General features: G+C 38.8%; 1 protein-coding gene across 7 annotated transcripts in view; it reads right to left on the bottom strand.

Annotated features, from left to right (window-relative positions):
- FUT8 (fucosyltransferase 8) overlaps positions 1–17,843 on the bottom strand; it is a 336,029-nt gene that overhangs the window by 103,353 nt on the left and 214,833 nt on the right. For all 7 annotated transcript variants that reach the window (XM_028496014.2, XM_055088533.1, XM_055088532.1 and 4 more), the window contains 2 exons: positions 5,676–5,791; positions 5,397–5,559 (listed from right to left, as the gene is read on the bottom strand). In XM_028496014.2, coding sequence (XP_028351815.1) covers positions 5,397–5,559; positions 5,676–5,791 — 279 coding nt within the window. The remainder of the gene's footprint in view (positions 1–5,396; positions 5,560–5,675; positions 5,792–17,843) is intronic.

The raw sequence follows: 17,843 nt of genomic DNA, 5'->3' as shown, positions 1-17,843 counted from the left end.
ACAGCATCAAGTGGGGAGCAAAAGAAGAGTCTTTCCCCACAGTTTACAGATAGGTCCACTAATCTACAGAGAAATGTGATTTTTTCCAAGAAACCTAGACAACCTCTATCAGTGGTGAACTCATAAAGAGAAGCAGGGATTCTGTAGAGCCTTAGTTCTCAAAGACCAGCAACTTCAACATCACTTATGAATGTGTTAGAAACGGAAATTCTCGGGCCTCACTCCAGACCTACTGAATCAGGAACTCTGAGGATGGCATTTAGCAATCTGTATTTTAAGAAGCTCTCCAGGTGCTCTTGATGCCTTGCTGAAGCTTGAAAACCACTACAGTAACAACAGTGACACACAAAATTTCTTAACAATTTAGGACAGAGAACTTTTGGCTTCCCTACTTTCTAATTTACCTATGTGTTGAGAAGAGACTGTTGTGAGATATGCCTCTATTTATCAGATGATAAGTATTGAATTTCAAATATCTTCAATAATATCTATGACCATGACTTTACAAGTTAAAATGTTTGGAAACTAAATATTTCTACTTAGTATGACAATTGAGGACATTAGCAATATTTGTGATTTACTCAACATTTAGTTTTTTATATTAGGCTTCTAGGAAATTTATTTAGAAAATAAATAAGAGCTCTGCTCCTAAAATTGACTTAGTTGAAATATACCTTCCATAATAGCAGTGCAATAAACCATTCATATTGTTCACACATATAAAAAGAAATCTAATATACACTAATAAACATATATAAAAGGATTCTGATTTATATACTTTAGGTATGGTGTATTACCTTTTGAAGAATTAAGATGAAAGATATGCAATTTTACTTACCACATTAAGCTATAAAGGTCTAAGAGGCAATAAAAGCTGAGTATGAAAGATGTGTAAAAAGTAAGGATACATTTTTTTTCCTTTTCAATATTAAACTGAAGTCCCAGTTTTGTTGGTAAAGCAAGTAGATAGATTGATTCCAAAAGCTCAGGGTCATCAAAAGAAAATAATATTCCATATTCACTTTACTCTTTCTCCTCTCCTTGCAAGGAGAGTAGCACCGTGGAATAAGACATAAGATCTAAACCAGTTCTCCGACTCTAACAACCTTAATAAGTTTATGATGAGGCTAAGTGGGTTTTTTCCCCTCAATTTTAACAAATTTTTAGATGTATTTAAGAAACTACTGAGCCAACAGTCCACGAAATGTAAACAAATGATTAGATGTATTTGGTAAGCAACATTATTTTTTATCATTCACATTCAATTAAAAGAAAGTCCATACTTCATTGCTTAGAATCAGAATTACATTCCAAATCAGAAACACTATGATAGTTTTATTTTTAGTGATTCATGTATAACTGAAGTCTCAAGACTACTTTTAGATACAGGAATCACTTAAATCCTCCAAAGCAAATCAAACATGAAGTCAAGGGCACTGAGTAAAAAAATCCTTCTATGTCAGGTTTTCTTCCAGTCCCACCATGCTTCCTGTCAAACCATTTCCTTCCCTATATATCCTTGACTTCTAACAGATACTCTCTGTTTTGCAGAACCCACTGTTAAAATTAACTGGAGCTTCCAGTTTTATTCAGAGGTAAATGACTTTACTCCTATAACTTGCCCTTCATACCTTTTGGGATTCTCAATTACAGGAGAATATTTTTACCTCAATTATTTAATTTTCTTTAGTTGCATAATATTCATAAATCTTTCAATGGAACAGGATTATTTTTACAGGGAGGTACAAAGTAGAGTGTGAAATAATCAAAGAATGTACATACATGCCTCCCCAGCAAATAAAAAAGACATAACTTACTGAACACTAACTAAATAATGAGTGCTTAGTACTGCAGGGTAGAGAAGAAACTGAAGTTAGAGTTCCAGTCCTCAGGAGATTACACTTTGTCAGGGAAAAAAGCCAAATTACTACAAAAGAAACAATGATGTCCATTTATGAAAGCTGTCCTCCCAGGAAATTACAAGTCCTCAATTACTTTTGAGTCCCCCATCTCCCTATATTGGATCAGTTACCAAGTCCTGCAGCTTCTATTTTTCACGCATTTATCCCTTTCTATTCCTACTACCAACTACCCAGGTCCAGAAGCTCATTATCACTTACTTGGACTTCTGTAAAATCTTTCTCATTTCCTGACAACAGACTTTCCTTCACACGGCTCTCAGAATGAGCTTTCTAAAATGCACAGGTAAGACTTGTATCCAGAATAAATGAAGAATGCTTATAGCTCAATAAAAAGAAAAAAAATTCCCCCAAAATTAAGCATGTGATTTGGAATAGACACTTTACCAAGGATGTTATATGGATGGCAATTAAGCACATGAAAAGATGCTCGATATCATTAGTAAGGAATTGCAAATTAAAACCATTATGATATAACACTACACTCCTGTTAGAATGGTAAGAGGAAAATGTAAAAATTGACAACACCAAGTGCAACAAGGATACAGAGCAACTGGAACTCTTACACACTGCTGATGAGAATACAAAATAATACTACCCTTTGGGAAACAGTCTGGCGATATCTTACGGAATTAAATATTCACTCCATACATCAGCAGTCCCCAACCTTTTTGGCACCAGGGACTGGTTTCATGGAAGACAATTTGTCCACAGACAGGGTGGGGAGGAGGGGGATTCAGGCGGTAATGCGAGCGATGGGGAGACGCAGATGAAGCTTTGCTTGCTCGCCCGCCGCTCACCTCCTGCTGTGCGGCCCAGTTCCTAAGGAACTGCCATACATGACCCATCAAACCCACTCCTATGTATTAATCCAAAAGAAGTGAAAACATGTTTCCACAAAAAACGTGTATGTTAACGTCTATAGTAGCTTTATATATACATAATCGCCAAAAAATGGAAAACCCAAATGTGCTTCAACTGGTGAATGGATAAACTAACTGTGGTAGGTCCATACGATGGAATATTACTTAGCAATAAAAAGGAATGAACTACCCATACACAAAACAACACGGGTGAATCTCAAATGCATTATACCAAGTAAAAGAAACGACACTCAAAAAACTACACAGTGTGATTGCATTTACATAAAATTCTGGAAAAGGTAAAATTATCGGGGCAGGAGACAGATTGGGTGACTGCAAGGGACTGGTGTGGGGGTGGGGCAGTGCTGACTCTAAAGAGGCAGAAGGAATTTTCTTGGGGTGGTAGCAGTGTTCTGCATCTGGATTGCAGTGGTGGTTATGAAACTATGAGCATTTGTCAAAACTCACCGAACTACAGACTAAAATATGTACTTTTTACTGTAAATAAATTATGCCACAATAAAGTTGATTTAGAAAGGAAAAAAAGGAGGATCAGTGTTTCTATCAGAACAAAGTTCTAAGATAGAAAGAAACCCCTTCTGAAGAAACAAAAGCCCATAAGTTACTTCTCTATAACTGATGTCTTTCTAAACCAAAAAATGATGAGTGATTCAAAGGGAAATCTGAACAAGAAAACTGATAGACTCAACCTCTAACTGATTCTTCAGCGAATACAGACTTTCAGTCCAGAGATAATTTGTACACTATGATTTGGGCAAGTGTAAAAAGAAAATGGGGATTTTTGTGTACTGTAAAAATCATGAGAGACAAACAAAAGTCTGTTTTAATTTTAATTCTTACACTTATCTTGGAAATTACCAGTAAGACGGCATATTCTACATACATACAAATCCTCTCTATTTGTACATTCATTACTTTAAAGGTTATTTCTCTAATGTTTGGTTGTCCTTTGCTCATTATTTGTATCACTGCATTCTAATGTGGCTGCCTGGAGTTAAATTACTACCCTGCAAAGTTGTATCCCAAGTTCATTATAATTTCTGCTTAAGACAGCAAAAGAAATCAACTTGGATATTTTGGGTACCTTTCATTTTTTGTTTGCAGTGAAATATTATTATTTAACATTTACTAAAAGGTAGTGTCAAGAAACATAATGTATTTAAACCGGAACTCACAAAAAACTTAACACTGATTTACATCAACTTTTCAGGGCCCAAGATTTTCATTTGTACATGTTTTCCAATTTCTACATATAGTTACAAAATATATGCACAAAATAATTTATAAGTAATTATTTTAATTTGGAAGAGACCAAACAATGAAAAACTCAAGTAATTAAATCACTCAAACTTTAAAATTAAACATTCTATCAGTAGTCAAGAGCCAAAATTATCCTTTAAATACCATATAGGCTTCCCAACTCAAAGCCTCTTCAGATCTACACTTTCCTATAAAACTGCAATAAGCAAAGCACACAAGCACACAGTTCCAAATAACATAACTTTGGTGCCTAGAATCAGCTTAGGGTAGAGAAGCATTAAGGACAGAATTAGTCAGTATTTGGTCTAGTGGTCTAAGTATGGCTTGATTGAAAGCTAAGCTAAAAATTTCAAAGGGACTGCCAAATCTGTGGCCTAATAAGTCAATGCCCCTTGAAATTTATGCTATGTTATTGCTGTAGATTCACTAATGCTAAAATGATACAAATAAACTGACAGATTTTATTTGTAATTTCACTTAAAACAGCAGAGCAATATTTCAAAATCACTACAATATTGCTGATGATGTTAATATATATGAATCTGTTGGTTGTGGGTAATTCTTTTCCTCTTCAGAGTGGTAGGTTGTGTTAATACAACAAGTTTTCTTCTATTGTTCACTAATGAGACAGTAATTGCCATCAGAATCCTACTGGGAGTACAGACTTGCAAAAATAATAGGCCTAAGGACAGGTTTTACATATCTATAATGATTCTCAGATACATTTTGTTCTGCATGAACACACCAGCACCAAAATGTGTCCTTTCCTATGGAGGATAAACTCCATATTTTCAGAAATGTGCAAACAAGAGAAACAAATTTAACTAGGCAGATTTCAGGTTCTTCTTTCAAGCAACTAAATGGAAGAGCAATTAACAGAATGTTCCTTTTTATCAAAAACTTATTACCCTTTCACGAGAAACCCTAAAAAGTTGCTATTTTGAAGTTTTCAATGCTTCAGTTAGAAACATAACTGGCAGCCTCAGTATGAGTTCCAATGAATGTACTGTAATGTAAAACTGTACACGTCACTTCAAATATTGGTTGTATAATAAGGAAGTTTAAAGAAGATATTTTAATGCATTGTTGGCTGACACCGCTATCTTCTGAGTTTATTTAGGGTATAAAGATTTCTAGAAATTCATTTAAAATAATATTTTCTGGTGATGAACTACATTTGGCAATTACTGTCCACTGAGCCCTCAGGTACTCTACTGCTTCTAAACATGGAAGGTATCATTTACCATTCAGCAGGGAAATTAACAAAAGTTCCCATTTCCCATTCTTAGATAATACTCTTTACTAAACCCCAAATGAAATGTAAATGTAGTACCTTTCATGATGTCCCAAATCTGACAGAAATTCATCTGCATGTCTTTGGAGTTCATTTCCTTCTAAATTCTTTAATTTCTTCAACTCACTTTGTAGAAAAAACCAGAGCTCTTTAGCTCCATTTTCAATCCTCCTCCTTAGGATTTCATGATCCTTCCCCAGACCTGCAGTCAAAGAATAGAGAGCATCAGCATTTCCAACATTTTGATGAAAGGAAATTTTGAATTATTTGTGCTAATGTCAATACATTGAAGAGGAAAAACAATGTATCATTACCTACCATTTCTAGTTTGTTTCTTATAATTTTCAATCTGTTCTTTGGCCTTCACAAGCTGCTCTTCTAAAGCACGAACCCTTCCTGAAGCTGGCCCCTGATCAATGGGGCCTTCTGGTATTCTGTAGTTCAAGGAAGAAAATGGAAACATTTAGCTTATAAATTATGCAACAAAATACATGTTTACTTTCCTAAAACATTATTTATTGGTAACTCTAGAAGTCACTGGGCCATATCATATATTAGAAGTACCAAATGAAATTTTCTCTCCAAAGCTATAGAGTAAGATGTAAACACTGGAATGAAACTGAACAAACACACACAAAAATAATCTAGCTCATAGATGTATGATCTTCTAGGAATTAAGGAACCTTTAGAACGGTCTCCTAAAAACGTTCATCATACAACTTAGAATAACACCATCAGTGGCAAAGCGATCAATTTTTCATTAGTGCTGAGAATAACAAAGTTGAAGGAGAGGGTGACAAAAAGGCTTAAAAGGAGTAAGAAAGCACATAACTGAACCTGTGACTATGTTCAAATATCAAATGCAAATTATTTCTAAATTAAATATAATATCAGATATAAATCTGGGTTCCGATTCATGAACTCATGACCTTAGATTACTAAGCATGGGTTTTAAAAAGAAGGGAAATACAAGAACAGAAGATGAAGTAAACCAGAAAAAAAACCTGAAGATTAATGTTCCGTTTACGTCAGGAATGGAAAATATCAGTCAACAATACAAAATGTTGGAATATAGCAGAGGAACTCCAGGATCTCTTGCTTATATTATCAACCTGTACAGCTTCTTTCCAAACTGTACTTGTTTCTAACATATTTTGTTTTTATGTGACTTTTGGCAGTATTCTGTACTCCATTATGGCCATAAAAGATATCCACATCCTAATCCTGTAACCTGTAATGCTACCTTAGGTGACAAAAGAATCCTTATATGTGTGATTAAGTTAAGGACACTGAGATAGGAAGACAGCCCTGGATTACCCAGGTGGGCCATAATTGTAACCACAGGTGTTCTTATAAGAGGGGAGTAGAAGGAAATTTTATTACAAAAGAGGAGAAGGATGTGGTTAATTAGTTTTGAAGATGGAGGAAGGGGTCATGAGCAAAAAATGCAAGGAAGGCATCATTAGAAGCTGGAAAAGGCAAAGAAACAGATTCTCCCCTAGAGCTTCTCTAGTGAATGTGGCCCCACTGACACCTTGGTTTTGGCCCAGTGAAACTCATTTCAGACGTCTGCCCTCCCAAACTGTAACAGAATAAATTTCAATTTATTCTGTTTTAAGCCACAGAGTTTATTGTATGTGTTACAGCAGCAATAGGAAACGAATACATATACACATATTTATATACATACATACATATATATATATATATACTTTTGAAGAAATATTAAGGAGATTAAATAATGGCTGATTTTTCTTCCAAAATCTATTTAAATGAGAAACTGCCTCTAAAAGTACGAAGCACAGTGTCTGTCAATAAAGCTTAACAGGACTATTGTATCTGGGGGTCAGTCATTCTACAGATGAGCTGTAATATCAAAATGCCTGGGATATCTATTCTTACCATCACAATCATTTTCAGGAAAAAATTTCTAAATTATACTTGGCAGAACTTAAACTTAGCTATCAACCTGAGTAGAAAACTAATACGAAGAGAGCAGACAGCAGAAGCAAGAAGAACTACAATCCTGCAGACTGTGGAAAGAAAACCACATTCTCAGAAAGATAGACAAAATAAAAAGGCAGAGGGATATGTACCCGATGAAGGAACAAGATAAAACCCCAGAAAAACAATTAAATGAAGCGGAGATAGGCAACCTTCCAGAAAAAGAATTAAGAATAGTGATAGGGAAGATGATCCAGGACCTTGGAAAAAGAATGGAGGCAAAGATCGAGAAGATGCAAGAAATGTTTAACGAAGACCTAGAAGAATTAAAGACCAAACACCTAGAAGAATTAAAGAACCAACAAACAGAGATGAACAATACAGTAACTAAAATAAAAAATACACTAGAGGGAAACAATAGCAGAATAACTGAAGCAGAAGAACGGATGAGTGACATGGAAGACAGAATGGTACAATTCACTGCCATGGAACAGAATAAAGAAAAACGAATGAAAAGAAATGAAGACAGCCTAAGAGAGCTCTGGGACAACATTAAACAAACAAACATTCGTATTATAGGGGTCGCAAAAGGAGAAGAGAAAGGAAAAGGACCCGAGAAAATATTTGAAGAGAATATAGATGAAAACTTCCCTAACATGGGAAAGGAAATAGCCACCCAAGTACAGGAAGTGCAGAGAGTCCCAGGCAGGATAAACCCAAGGAAAAACATGCCAAGACACATAGTAATCAAACTGACAAAAATTAAAGACAAAGAAAAATTATTAAAAGCAACAAGGGAAAAATGACAACATAAAAGGGAACTCCCATAATGTTAACAGCTGATTTCTCAGCAGAAACTCTACAAGCCAGAAGGGAGTGGTACAATATATTGAAAGTGATGAAAGGGAAGACCCTACAATCAAGATTAATCTACCTGGCAAGGATCTCATTCAGATTCGATGGAGAAATCAAAAGATTTATACACAATCAAAAGCTAAGAGAATTCAGCACCACCAAACCAGCTCTACAACAAATGCTAAAGGAATTTCTCTAAGTGGGAAACACAAGAGAATAAAAGGACCTACAAAAAGAAATCCAAAACAATTAAGAAAATGATAATAGGAACATATATATCGATAATTACCTTAAATGTAAATGGATTCAATGCTCCAACCAAAAGACACAGCTTTGCTGAATTGATACAAAAACAAGACCCATATATATGCTGTCTACAAGAGACCCACTTCAGACCTAGGGACACATACAGACTGAAAGTGAGGGGATGGAAAAAGATATTACATGCAAATGGAAATCAGAAGAAAGCTGGAATAGCAATTCTCATATCAGACAAAATAGACTTTAAAGTAAAAACTATAACAAGAGACAAAGAAGGACACTATATAATGATCAAGGGATCGATCCATGAAGAAGATATAACAATTGTAAATATTTATGCACCCAACATAGGAGCACCTCAATACATAAGGCAAATACTAACAGCCATAAAAGGGGAAATCGACAGTAACACAATCATAGTAGGGGACTTTAACACCCCACTTTCACCAATGGACAGATCATCCAAAATGAAAATAAATAAGGGAAAGGCACTACATAATGATCAAGATATCTATATATATATATATATATATATATATATATATATATTTATATATTTATATATATATATATATATATATATATATATGTTGCTCCCAACATAGGAGCACCTCAATACATAAGGCAAATGCTAACAGCTATAAAAGAGGAAATAGACAGTAACACCGTAATAGTGGGGGACTTTAACACGTCACTTACACCAATGGAAGATCAACCAGACAGAAAATTAATAAGGAAACACAAGCTTTAAATGACACAACAGACCAAATACATTTCATTGATATTTACAGGACATTCTATCCAAAAACAGCAGATTACACTTTCTTCTCAAATGCACATGGAACATTCTTCAGGATAGATCACATCTTGGGTCACAATTCAAGTCTTGGTAAAGTTAAGAAAACTGAAATCATATCAAGCATCTTTTCTGACCACAACGCTATGAGATTAGAAATCAATTACAGGGGAAAAAACGTAAAAAACACAAACACATGGAGGCTAAAGAATACATTACTAAATAACCAACAGATCATGGAAGGAGTCAAAGAGAAAATCAAAAAATACCTAGAGACAAATGACAACAAAAACACGACAATCCAAAAACCTGTGGGATGCAGCAAAAGCAGTTCTAAGTGGGAAGTTTAGAGCAATACGAGCCTACCTCAAGAAACAAGAAAAATCTCTAATAAACAATCTAATCTTACACCTAAAGGAACTAGAGAAAGAAGAACAAACAAAACCTGAAGTTAGTAGAAGGAAAGAAATCATTAAGATCAGAGGAGAAATAAATGAAATATAAATGAAGAAAACAACAGCAAAGATCAATAAAACTAAAAGCTGGTTCTTTAAGAAGATAAACAAAATTGATAAACCATTAGCCAGACTCATCAAGAAAAAGAGGGAGAAGACTCAAATGAATAAAATTAGAAATGAAAATGGAGACGTTACAACAGACACCGCAGAAAAACAAAGGTCATAAGAGACTACTACAAGTAACTCTATGCCAAAGTCAACCTTGAAAATGGTAGTTGTGAAAATGGAAAACCTTAAGAAATAGACAAATTCTTAGAAAGGTATAACCTTCCAAAACTGAACCAGGAAGAAATAGAAAATATGAACAGACCAATCACAAGTAATGAAATTGAAACTGATTAAAAATCTTCCAACAGGGCTTCCCTAGTGGCGCAGTGGTTGAGCGTCCGCCTGCTGATGCAGGGGACACGGGTTCGGGCCCCGGTCTGGAAAGATCCCACATGCCGCAGAGCGGCTCATCCCGTGAGCCATGGCCTCTGAGCCTGCGCGTCCGGAGCCTGTGCTCTGCAATGGGAGAGGCCGCGACAGCAAGAGGGCCGTGTACCGCAAAAAACAAAAACAAAAACAAAAACAAAATCTTCCAACAAATGAAAGTCCAGGACCAGATTGCTTCACAGGTGAATACTATCAAACATTTAGAGAAGAGCTAACACCATCCTTCTCAAACTCTTCCAAAATATTGCAGAGGAAGGAACACTCCCAAACTCATTCTACGAGGCCACCATCACTTTTTTGTAGGGATACTACAAAAAAGAAAATTACAGAACAATATCATTGATGAATATAGATGCAAAAATCCTCAACAAAATACTAGCAAACAGAATCCAACAACACATTAAAAGGGTCATAAACCATGATCAAGTGAGATTTATCCCAGGGATGCAAGGATTCCTCAATATACGCAAATCAATCAATGTGATACAACATTTTAACAAATTGAAGAATGAAAACAATATGCTCATCCCAATAGATGCAGAAAAAGCTTCTGATAAAATTCCACACACATTTATGATAAAAACCCTCCAGAAAGTGGGCACAGAGGGAACCTACCTCAACATCGTAAAGGCCATATACGACAAACCCACAGCAAACACCATTCTCAATGGTGAAAAACTGAAAGCATTTCCTCTAAGATCAAGAACAAGACAAGAGGGCTTCCCTGGTGGCGCAGTGGTTGAGAGTCCACCTGCCAATGCAGGGGATATGGGTTCGTGCCCCGGTCCGGGAAGATCCCACATGCCATGGAGCGGCTAGGCCGGTCATGTTGGGGACAAAGGCGAAAGTCGGGAGCAAACAGTTGCTTCTCTTCACATCGATGATCCTGTGTAAGTTCCCGGAGCTTTTGGAGGAATCTGTGGGTCTGGTCAGAGGTTGGAGGGAGGCGCTCCCCACACCTCTTGTCCGCGAGAGGGGAGGGGTTCAGAAACCAGTCCGCCTCACCCTCCTAGTCCTCTTTCCACCCCTGGCTCGTCCCTCTTCTTTCCCGTCCCCCTTACCCTGGTGAGTGGCTGGCTCCCCTCCCCCACACTGGTGAATAATGACCCCTCCTCTTACATCCACCGGGAGGGAGCTGCCTTTCCGCATGTTCACCAAAAATAACGGGGAGAGGTTGGTTCCCCTTTCCTTCATCCTCACTTACCGGTGAGGGCCGGTGGGCGTGAGGGCCCTGCCCAGCCGGGATCACACACCTGGGAAGGGGGCCATCCTGCCCCTCCAACACGCATCCAACATCCGAGAACAACCCGAGAGAAGTCGGAAGCCTCTCATACCCTGACTCCCTTGGCCCCTGGATGCTCTGCTACTTAAGGGTCCTCAGAGAAAATCTAATGGAGGTGGGGTGGGGCGGAAGTTTCTTTCCCTGGCTGTTGCTGAAGGGTTTCTTTAGCTTTCCCCGGATCTTTGGGTTGCCATTGTTGCTCTGGGAAAAGTGTCCAGGTGCAAAATCTGGAAGAAAAAAAAAAAAAGGAAACAAAATTGAAAAAAAAAATTAAACTTTCCCTGTTTGCAGATGACATGATGCTTATACACAGATAATCCTAAAGATGCCACCAGAAAACTACTAGAGCTCATCAATGAATTGGTAAAGTTACAGGATACAAAATTAATGCATAGAAATCTCTTGCATTCCTATACACTAAGAACAAAAGATCAGAAAGAGAAAAACGGAGCTGCAGGGCTTCCCTGGTGGCGCAGTGGTTAGAGTCTGCCTGCCAATGCAGGGGACACGGGTTCGTGACCCAGTCCGGGAAGATCCCACATGCCATGGAGTGGCTAGGCCGGTGAGCCGTGGCCGCTGAGCCTGCACGTCCAGAGCCTGTGCTCCGCAATGGGAGAGGCCACACAGTGAGAGGCCCGCATACTGCAAAACAAAACAAAACAAAACAAAACAAAACAGAGCTGGAGGAATCAGACTCGCTGACTTCAGACTATCCTACAAAGCCACAGTAATCAAGATCATATGGTACTGGCACAAATACAGAAATATAGATCAATGGAACAGGATAGAAGTCCCAGAGATAAACCCATGCACCTATGGTCAACTAATCTATGACAAAGGAGGCAAGGATATACAATGGAGAAAAGACAGTCTCTTCAGTAAGTGGTGCTGGGAACTACAATGAGGTATCACCTCACACTGGTTAGAATGAGCATCATCAGAAAATCTACAAACAACAAATGCTGGAGCAGGTTGGAGAAGAGGGAAACTTCTTGCACTGTTCGTTGGCATGTAAGTTGATACAGCCACTACGGAGAACAGTTATGGACGTTCCGCAAAAAACTAAAAATAGAATTAGCATATGACCCAGCAGTCCCACTACTGGGCATATACCCAGAGAAAACCATAAATTCAAAAAGACACATGCACCCCAATGTTCAGTGCAGCACTATTTACAATAGCCAGGTCATGGAAGCAACCTAAGTGCCCATCGACAGACGAATGGATAAAGAAGATGTAGTACATACATACAATGGAATATTACTTAGCTATAAAAAGGAACGAAATTCGGTTATTTGTAGAGATATGGATGGACCTAGAGACTGTCATACAGAGTAAGTCAGAAAGAGAAAAACAAATATCATATATCAATGCATATATGTGGAATCTAGAGAAATGGTACAGGTGAACCAGTTTGCAAGGCAGAAAGAGACACAGATGTAGAGAACAAACGTATGGACCCCAAGGGGGGAAAGTAGGGGTGGGGGTGGGGGGATGTGGTAGTGGTGGTGGTGGGATGAGCTGGGAGATTGGAATTGGTGTATATACACTAATATATATAAAATAGACAACTAATAAGAACCTGCTGAATAAAAAAATAAAATAAAATTCAAAAAAAGACATGAAATTTTTAATACCCTTTCTAGCATTTTTATATAACAGATGTAACCAAATTAACTGTTAATTACTTTACCCCTTCAGAATGCATGCTTAGTAAAGAAGCTCCTGTTACAGTTATATCAGAGTAAATAAAGTATTCTATAATTTCACATGAACTTGTATGCCCTAACACTAAACAGAATTAAGAAAGATAGCCATCCTCTAAGCATGAGTTTTCCAGGCTACAGAATTTGAATTAAAAAAGCCTTCATTTGTATACAAGCAACAGAATAATGATAAAATGAAGAGAGTTGTTAGGTGTACAATTACCCAATTTATGAGCACAAATATGTATACATTCATAAATGAGGCATTTCCTGGTATATAGTTTTTAGAACTTGGCTCTTACTTTCTGAATTAGATGGCTGGGTTTTAGGAAATAATTTCAAACAAAATAAAAGTACCACCCCTTGTAACTTATTCAATATTTTAGCAGCAATATACCATAGGATAAGCATTTCCTTTTCCGGAATATACTTTAGTGATACAAAATTTCAGACAATAGAAAGATATGTCTAGGTTCTCCTTTTTATCTCATTTCTTCATACGTTGATGGAATAACGTTAGGGGAAAACAGGCATGAAGAAATAGCATAAGGTCTTTTCGGCAGAGTTCCATTAAGTACTAATGCCAATCTAATTCTAATAAAATAGAAATGAATTAGTGATTTCTAATAATTCATTAGATTATTAGTGACACAATAATCTAATCCAACTGTGGATAAACTATAGGTAAAGAAAAGTAACAGAGAAGTCAATGTAAAAAATGTACAGAATAAGGGCTATTGGAAAGGACTATTCTTTCCAAACCCCATAAAGAAAAAAGTCAACCTGCAAGAACAGTCTCTTTATCTGAATATTTAGGTAATTGAATGTTTTCTTATATTCACTGTGCAAAAAGATATACAGAATGTCTTCTGGCCACGATGAAATAACAGAGATCAGATTTACCATTAAGCCTGAAACAACTGAAAACCCAGATAAAGCATATGAAACAATGGTTTAATAAAACTGGAACCAGGAGAAAGATGGATGGCAAAATATGTAGTTCCTGAGTTCAGTCCCCCTCAGGGAAAGGGAAACTAGCAACTATCCATAGACAAGATACCTTTCTGAAGATCCCAGAACAAAGGGGTGAGTCTGAAGCATCCCTTTCAACCACAAAATCTGAGAAAAACAGCATGAGAAGGTTAAGAGGAGTGTTTTCACTTTGACAACAGCCCCCCCAACAAGGTCAGTTCAGTGCTGCATTGAGGGGATCCCCTGGGCCTAAAGTTTCTCCGGTGGGAAAAGGGGAGTGCAAGAGAACATGAAGCTCCCCCAGCATTCCAGATACTTCCCGGGAGTGATACCGAGCAGGGTCCTGTAGAGCTACTGGACACAAAGCTTTTCTGTGCCCCCCATTTCTTTGATGACAATCAATAGCCTTCATCAGCCTCCATGACATTCCTTGAGTTCCAACAGGCAGATTCAGGCAGTTGTTAACTAGGTTCAGGCAGTTGTTAACTAAGGATGGGAGGGGATACAAGACCAGGGAGAAACAAACAGTCAAGAGAAACAACAGTGCAACCTTGGGGGCAAGGTCCTGGTTCCCTATCAAGGGATACACAAAACAATGTCTTTCAGCTGTTTTGCAGATACTGAAACCCCTCCAGGTGGGAGAAGTTAAGATTAACAATGGTATGTTGTCCACAAGCATGCAGACCCTAGACCAGCTGGAACCTGAAGGCTGATGATGCTGACTCCTACTCACCTCACCGCCAACCTATCAGAAGAATGTCCATGTGCTGATCATGCGCTCTTTAAACCATTACTATATAACTTCTCAGTATCCTCTTCAAGTTGGGCCACATAGTTTTTCAAAGCAGGAAACTGCTGTGTCCCTCTGTGCCTGGCAAAGTAATAAAGCTATTCTTTCCTACTTCACCCAAAACTCTGTCTCTGAGATTTGATTTGGCACCGGTGGACAGAGAAGCTGAGCTTTCGGAAACAGGAGGCCCACTTAAGCACTGCCTCACAGGGATTATCACGGCAATCAGTTAGAGAAGGGGAAAGGGGCTCACAGCAATGAGTGTGCAAATCCTGGCAGACTGCATTACTGCTAGTGGTCAGGCCTGAGTGGAGATCCCGTCCAGCGACTCTGACCATTTGCAGAGCTGAGCCTGTGACCCCAGCTGGTCAGGGAATCTGGTTGGCATTTCTGCTTTTTTGGGTCCCCAACCAGAGTGCTATCTTGATGGAGGACCAAATTCTAGTGCTCTCCCTATACAGGGAAGCAAGTCAGCAGCCCCACCCAACTGCTGGGCATAGCCTCCAACCCCACTTGAGCAGGAAGCCTGGCCTGAGATGCTAGGCAGTCACCCAGCACATCCTACAGCCCACCCAAGCAAGGAAGCAAGTCACTGGCCACACCCAACTGCTGAGCATAGCCTCCAACCCCACCCAACAGTGAAGACTGGCCAAAGATGCCAGGCAGTTGCGGGCAGCCATGCAGTACATCCTATGGCCTTCTTAGGAGGAAAGCAAGTCGGTAGCCCACCCAACTGTCAAGCCTAGCCTACAGCCAACCTTACCAGGAAGTCTGGCCAGGGATTTAAGGCAGACACAGAACCCATTCTTCAGGCCTGCTCAAACAGGGAGCTGAACCAGAAGCATACTGTTGAACATAGTCTCCAGCCTCACCAGGTTGCTCAGCCAGAGACCTTGGTCAGCTCTAGAGTCCATTCTACAAGCCTGTTCAGGCAGACAGCCAAGCCAGCAGCCTTGCACAACTGCAGAGCATGACCACTGGTTCTGTCTGACTGAGGAAGCCCAAACAGTGACCCTCAGCAGCTTTGAAGCCTGGCCTCTGGTACTGACTATGTGGAGCCCAGCCTACAGTGCTGTACAGCAGCACAGCATAGCCTACAGCCCACCCAGTTGCTAAGCATAGCCTGCAGACTCACCCAGGTTGAATGCCCAGCCAGCCACCTCACCTAATCACAAAGCACAGCCTGTAGCTCCACCCAACCAGTGAGCCCAGAAACCATGGAGCATAGCCTATAGCCCCACCCAACAGTGAGATATAGCTGGCAGCACTACCTGGCCAAGAAGCCCAGCAAGAGACTTTGTCAAACAGTGGAGCACAGCCAGTTGCCTTCTCAATTGCAAAACCCAGCCTGCAGGCCCACCCAATTTTGGGGCAGAGCCTGTGGTCCCAATCTGATCAAGGAGTATGGCCTGAGTTCCCATCTGATCACAAAGTCCTGTGTATGGCTTTAACTGAATGTAGAGTCCAGCCAATGGCACCATCAAACCAGGGGGGCACAGCTTGAGGCTCCACCCAACCATGGATGAATGTGGAGCTCAGCGTGCGGCCCTGCCCATTCCCAGAATGCAACCAGCAGCACTCCCTGAACACCAGGCCAGAGAACATGGCCTGAAACCCTGCCTGAGCAGGTGACTGCAGAGCCCAGCAAATAGCCTTGCCTGAACACAGATCCCAGCCAGCAGTTCTGTTTGAATGTGAAGCCCAGCCATGAGGCCTACCCAAATTCAGAAAAATGACAGCCCTCCGGCTCCCCAACCTCAGAGCACGTGCAGTAGCCCCATCCAACTAGAGACCCTGAGAGTAAGCATGGCTTGTCCAAGGCTGCTACCAGCTGCCCATCCAGAATCCTAAGCTGAGTTGACTGGTAAAGGCATTTCCCTGCTGAAGAAAATCTGTAAAGGCTGTAAAAGAGATCTCTTTCTCAAAGGAGCAAATATCCACACAAGGATAGAAAGATCATGAGGAATCAGGTAAACATAACACGATCAAAGGAAACTAATAAAGCTACAATAACTATACCTAAGGCAATGGAGATCTATCAACTGTTTAATGAAGAATTTAGAATGGCCCTCTTAAAGAAATTCAGAGAACTATGAGAAAACATAGATACACAGCTAATAAAAATTAAAAAAACAATGCATGTAACAAAATTGTAAATTCAACAAACAAACAGAAACCATAACAAAACAGAAACAGAAACAACAGGAATCCTAGACCTGAAAAATACAATGACTAAACTAAAGAACTCAACAAAAAGCTTCAATATCAGACCTGACCAAGGAGAAGAAAGAATTAGTGAACCTGAATACAGCTCATTTGAAATTATTCAGTCAGAGGAGCAGAAAGAAAAAGAGTGAAGAAAGACTAAGGAAATTTATGAAATTCCACAAGCAAAACAATCTATGATTATTGGAGTCCTAGAAGGAAAAGAAAAGGAGAAAGGGGCAGAAGGCTTATTTTAAAAATAATTCCCAACTCTGGTGAGTGACCTGAACATCTAAATTCATGAAGCTTGTAAGTCACCAAGCAGAAAATCTGATGGAGTTTTAAAAGCCTGCAGAATACAAAATCAACATATAAAATTCAATGTATTTCTAAATTCTAAGAATAAACAATGGGAAATTGACATGTCAAAACACATTATTACTTAACCATAGCATAAGAACCATGAAAAAATTAAATATGACTCAGTAAAAGAGGTATAAAACCTGCAAACTGAAAATTATAAACTTTGTTTAGAAATTGACAGGCCAATTCAAAAATTCATATGGAAATGCAAACACCTAAAACAGTCAAAACAAATCTGAAAAAGACTAAGAAAACTGAAAAACTAACATCATCTGATATTAAGACCTACAGTAAAGTTACAATAATCAAGACGGTGAGCTACTGGCATAAAGATAAACAAAGAGATCAATGAAACAAAA

Source organism: Physeter macrocephalus, chromosome 11 (genome assembly GCF_002837175.3).
Source record: "Physeter macrocephalus isolate SW-GA chromosome 11, ASM283717v5, whole genome shotgun sequence".
In the NCBI taxonomy this organism is placed as follows: domain Eukaryota; kingdom Metazoa; phylum Chordata; class Mammalia; order Artiodactyla; family Physeteridae; genus Physeter; species Physeter macrocephalus.
The sequence above is the reverse complement of the archived record's forward strand: the minus strand, read 5'-3'. Positions and strand labels throughout refer to the sequence as shown.